We start from the raw sequence: 6,050 nt of genomic DNA on the forward strand, positions 1-6,050 counted from the left end.
CACGAGGTCAGAGACGTTAGCAAAGCTGTATTACCTTTCGATGTCTTGGATCGACTAAAAAAGAAAGAAAGAGAAAAAAAAAATCAGTCAAAGAGCATTTTGGTAATAACCGACAAAAACGGAGGCTTTTGCCAACATCTGTCCCAATTTCCCTTTCAACCTGCTTTTTTGCGGGCCATCGTTGCGTTCAAACACATTCAAAGCTGGTCAAAGTGCATAATCGTAATTATAACAAAATCCAAGACCTATCCCTAACGTTTCATCTTCTCTCTATTTAAACACTCTCCTTCCTCACTGTCCCTCACTACTCTCTCACTCTATTCACGTTTCTCTGCAAAAATCTTCTACGGTCCTTGAATATGGAGCTAAAATGATGAGATTTCAGTTCCAAAATCTGACATTTTAACTTTAATCCTTCTGTAAAAAGCTCAAAGGAGGTACCTTTTCGCTTCAGTATATCTTTTATTCTTCGATTCGCAATAATTTTTTTCTAAAATATTTTTATTTAGTTTGATTTATATCTTTAGGTCTCACAAGATCAACGAACTTGGATTAACAGACTCGATTTTGATCGGTTTTATTCTTCAAATTACAGTAAGTTTTACTGAATTTATGATCGAATTATTGATTTTAAGGATGTATTTAAGTTTTTATTGAAGATGATCTGAGAATATTTTTCTTGATTATTTGTAACAGGTTTCATTCGAAGTAAGATCGATCCGATTTCGATTCGTTTTTGCAATTTTTGGAAAAATTTCTCAGATGCCGAAGAGAGGAACTGAAACTTGCTTTGTAGTTCTCTTCTTCTTGATTTTCAGCTTTGTTAATGGAGAGAAAGAAACCGAACTTCTCTTATCGTTCAAATCTTCACTAACAGATCCGTTACGTTTTCTCTCAAATTGGAATTCCTCCACAGAATTATGCAAATGGAACGGTATTTCCTGCATCAATTCCTCGTATATTTCCAGAATCGAAATCTGCGGAAAAAACATTTCTGGAAAACTCTCGGAATCGCTTTTCCTCTTACCTTCAATCGAAACCATAAATCTCTCAAGCAATAATTTCTCTGGAGAGCTTCCAGTGGAGATTTTCACTTGTTTATCACTTCGAAACCTTAATCTCAGCAATAACAACTTCACTGGTTCGCTTCCTCATGGTTCGCTTCTCGGTCTCGAAACCCTAGATCTGTCCAACAATATGATCTCTGGTGAGATTCCAGATCAAATTCAACTGTTTTCTGGCCTTAGAATTCTTGATCTTGGTGGAAATTCTCTAGAAGGCGAAATTCCTAGTTTCATATCGAAACTCGGGAAATTGGAGTACTTGACATTAGCTGCAAATGAATTTGTTGGTGAAATTCCGAGAGAATTAGGCCAAATTATTACTTTGAAGTGGATTTACCTGGGCTACAACAATCTTTCTGGTGAGATTCCAAAAGAAATCGGTTACTTAACTTCTTTGAATCATCTTGATCTTGTTTACAACAATCTTACTGGAGAAATCCCATCATCTCTTGGAAATCTTAGTGATCTTCAATATCTTTTTCTTTATCAAAATAGACTCAGCGGTTCGATCCCTTCTTCAATCTTCAATCTGAGAAACATTATTTCGCTTGATCTAAGCGATAATTATCTCTCTGGTGAGATTCCTGAACTCGTAATTCAGTTGAAAAACTTGGAAATTCTTCATCTGTTCTCCAATAATTTCACTGGAAGTATTCCGAGATCCTTAGCTTCACTACCTCGTCTTCGAGTTCTTCAGCTCTGGTCCAATCGATTATCGGGTGAGATTCCGAAAGATCTCGGAAAACGAAACAATCTCACAGCACTAGACCTTTCGACGAATAATCTCATTGGTGAAATTCCTGAAGGTCTTTGCTCCTCCAATCGCCTCTTTAAACTCATCCTCTTTTCCAACTTTCTCCAAGGAGGAATCCCAAGGAATCTGAGTTATTGCAAAAGCTTACAGAGAATTCGAATCCAAAATAACCGATTTTCAGGTGAATTACCACTCGGATTCACAAAATTGCCACTTGTTTACTATCTTGATATCTCAGGAAACCATCTTTTCGGCAGAATCAATCAGCAAAAATGGGAAATGCCCTCACTTCAGATGCTGAATTTAGCACAAAATGATTTTTTCGGAAATCTACCGGAAACGTTTGGTAGTGAAAAGCTTGAGAATCTCGATTTATCCGAAAATCACTTCTCGGGTAATATTCCGTCGAGTTTTGGAGGTTTATCAGAACTAATGCAGTTGAAGCTCAGCCAAAATCAGCTTTCTGGTTTCATACCAGAAGAATTATCTTCATGCAAGAAGTTGGTGTATCTTGATCTCAGCCGAAATCAACTCACCGGTCAAATTCCAATTGGTTTCACCAAAATGCCAGTTCTCGGGGAGTTGGACTTGTCGGAAAACCGTTTATCGGGCGAAATACCACCATATTTGGGACAAGTGGAATCACTAGTTCAAATAAACATCTCTCATAACCAATTCCATGGTAGTTTACCGTCCACCGGAGCATTTCTGGCCATTAATGCAAGCTCGGTTGCTGGTAACGATCTTTGTGGTGGCGATACCATTAGTGGTTTACAGCCATGCAAAACCACTAAAAAGCCATTATGGTGGTATTTTCTAATATCTTTACTGGTTGTTCTTGTTGTGTTGGTTATCTCCATTTTCATGGTGGTCTTAATTCGAAGACGGAACAAATCACAATTGAAGAAAGTGGATAGTGAAGATGATGGTGTTTGGGATTTACAGTTCTTCGATTCTAATTCTTCAAATTCGATAACAATCGATGATATATTATCGTCCATGAAAGAAGAAAACATCGTTTCTAGAGGAAGAAGTGGAACACTTTTTAAAGGAAAGTCTGCCATTAATGAAGTATGGATTGCTGTTAAAGAATTGAAGGATAATCGTTATCTTCATTCGAATTTCTGGACAGAAATGATAGAACTCGGGAAGCTTCGACATCCAAATGTCGTTAAATTAATCGCAATCTGTAGGTCTGAGAAGGATGGGATGATTTTAGTTTACGAGTTCGTTAATGGGAAGAATTTAAGTGAAGTTCTTTGTGGATTGAGTTGGGTGCGTCGAAGGGAAATTATAGCTGTGATCGCGAAAACTCTTCGGTTTCTTCATCTTCGATGTTCACCGAGAATTTTGATTGGAAATCTATCACCCGAGATGGTGATTGTTGATGGAAAAGATGAACCTCGCTTGAGACTTCCTCTTCGTGGGATGATTTGTGGTGATTCTAAAGGCTTTCTCTCTTCAGGCTACATTGCACCAGGTTACTACTTTTGCCTAATCTCCTCTTGTTTGTTACTGAGAAAAATGGCTGGTGGCTTACTAACTACGTTGGATGCCGAGTGTCTAACTATTGGTTGAGATTGTAGTTGATTTGGAAACTATAGGGAAGGAATATGTTTCCATGCCAGCCAATAGTTGGATACACGGCGTCTAATGTACAATTTTGATGATTGGGGTTGCATTGTCGTAACATTTAGGGGGTATTTGGGTACTTTCATGGAATTAACTAATATTTATATTGACAATAATACCCTCTCTTTTTTTTATTGAAATAAACTAATAGGGCAACTGATTTCCTTCCTGTGAATGAGGGTATTATTGTCATAAACTGCCTTAAACATGGAGATGACGTGGAGATGTGTTTAGAACCATAAATCATTTCACTCGTATCTCGAGGAAAATCATCTATGATTCTGAGAACACATCCACGACAGCTCAGTATTTAGTACAACTTCGTATCAGTCACTTTAGGATTTACCTTACTGAAATAAAACGTGATTCCTCCATGTCTTTTAAATTCACGACATGCCTCTTGATCGTGATATTTTCTTAATAATTAATGAAAAATAATTTAAATGATCTAAACACCTTTGATTTTACTTTATCAAATTAATAATAGGGTGGTGACGATAAGTATATTTTTAAGTCATTTTTTATTAGTTTGTATGAGAATATTAAGTCAATGGACACATCACCTTTTCCCTTAAAAATAAGGGTGTATCTAAAACATTCAAAAAAAAATGGAGAGTGATATTTTAAAAACATAATTAAGGAGCCGCATGTCATAAGTCGGACACTAAATAAACGAGGGCATTATTAGCCTATAGTCATATGACACACCCTAACCTTGATCACGTTTATTATTTGTCTGCCTTAGAAAACATGTCCTTCTTAAACTTAGACCGTTAGATGTTCATCAAGATTTATTTGATCTCTGGTGAAGACTTTGGAAACTCTTTCGATTTTCAAGTTTTACAACATAACTCAATAGAAAAATCAATGTTTTAAAAAATATACCGATATTTGTCAAATTTACCAGACTACGATTAAACATTGATTCCATTCGATTGAATCTATGTTTATTTTATTTATTTAAAGGAAAATACTAACGTTTAAGACATCATAAGGACATTAGCATTCTCCATCATATTTTTTTAATAATATTTTTTTTCATTTTATTTTTTAGTAAAAAAGACCATTAAGTTAATCTTTTACGTAATAAATAAATTTATTATATTGGTATTGATTGTTAAAATATTTATTACAAAAAAGACATTTAAATCAAAAGACTGCAATGTCCTTAACATTTACTATATAAAATACCAATACTAGGGTTGTAACTTGGGCGGGCTGGACAGAGCTCAATCTGGGCTAAACCCAATAGATGTGTGAGTCTTGTTTGAGTTATGTAGAAAATGAGTTCAGCCTGAATTAGAATTTCTCAATCCTATATTAATTCGGGTTGAGGGTATGAGCAACTAGACTCTACCCGAATCCGATACCATATGGTAATATATAAATATTTTTCTGTTAATTATAGATTTTTTATTTCATCTTATTATTATGACTTGTGGACAATTAGTTAATATTAACGTGAACTTTGGTTTATCTAAACTTGGGCAAACCCAAACTCAACCTAGTTTTATAATATCAAGCTCAGGTTAGTGAGCTTAGACATGATGGTCGGGTTGAGTTGAACTCGGGGTGAGGGTTGTGTTGCTAGGGTTGAGCCTGAGTTTACCCTCCAACCTGTCCAAATTGCAGTCTTATCCCCAAATACCCAAGTTACCCTTTCATTAACCTTTTTATAATAAAAAATGTCCATAACAATTGTGTGCATTTCCATCCATATGTTTTTGAGTCATAACATGTATTTGTGTTGCAGAGACAATAGAGAGGAAAGAAATTACAGAGAAGAGTGATGTATTTGGATTTGGAGTCCTACTGATCCAAATTCTGACTGGTAAAGGCCCAGCTGATCCTGAGCTGGGTGTGCATGATAGCATAGTTGGTTGGGCCCATTACTGCTACACAGACTGCCACCTTAACACGTGGATTGATCCTGTTTTGAAGGGAAACTCGTTAAATCATCAGAATGAGATGGTTGAGATGATGGATCTAGCCCTAAGATGCACTGCTATGGACCCGATGGCTCGACCATGCACTAGCGATTTGCTCAAATCCCTAGAGTCTGCTAGACGGTCAGGATCATGTAGTTCAGGTCTGAAGTTCTCCTTTTCGGTTAGCAAGTAATTTTTTTTTCTGTTTATTATTATTATTATTATTATTATATATATAATATATGTTTTACCATTTTCAACTTCAGTTTGATAGAAGTACAGTATCTTTACAATGAGTGACATATTGGATGTTTTGTTTGTTATCATAATGACATACCAATGAGTGAAAATGTATATAACTATAGTGCCACTATATGAATTATATAGCCTTTTCTCTCACTCTATAATTCTTTTGATTTTTCTTATTAATTTGTTTTTTTTTTTTTTTAAGAAGCATAGTAAAGTGGGCAAAAACATGGCAGCTGACGGGGTTGGACCCACAGATACCCTGTTGGAACAAAAAGAGAAATAGCTACCCACATGAATTGTCATGTCGATCCAATAACATCACGGCCCTCGAGAGTTCAGGGCCTACATCAGATTTAAAAGTATACTCACTCTAAATTGACTTTCCAAGACACTGCGTTAGACATGATGAGCTTACATGAACGT

General features: G+C 35.9%; 1 protein-coding gene across 2 annotated transcripts; it reads left to right on the forward strand.

Moving 5' to 3' along the window:
• Positions 1-281: 281 nt before the first annotated feature.
• On the forward strand, positions 282-5,777 carry LOC147388709 (Leucine-rich receptor-like protein kinase family protein). Of its 2 annotated transcripts, none has more exons than XM_086418510.1 (4): positions 282-437; positions 528-594; positions 697-3,298; positions 5,204-5,777. In XM_086418510.1, the coding sequence occupies exons 3-4, from the start codon at positions 763-765 to the stop codon at positions 5,569-5,571; spliced, it is 2,904 nt and encodes a 967-aa protein (XP_086274636.1). In that variant the 5' UTR covers positions 282-437; positions 528-594; positions 697-762; the 3' UTR covers positions 5,572-5,777. The 2 variants fall into 2 exon arrangements, with proteins under 2 accessions (XP_086274636.1, XP_086274637.1); XM_086418511.1 differs by having other exon boundaries at positions 287-437; positions 510-594.
• Positions 5,778-6,050: the final 273 nt, after the last annotated feature.

The sequence above is a fragment of the Akebia trifoliata genome, chromosome 12 (genome assembly GCF_017979445.1).
Source record: "Akebia trifoliata isolate Shusen 1 chromosome 12, ASM1797944v1, whole genome shotgun sequence".
NCBI lineage: Eukaryota > Viridiplantae > Streptophyta > Magnoliopsida > Ranunculales > Lardizabalaceae > Akebia > Akebia trifoliata.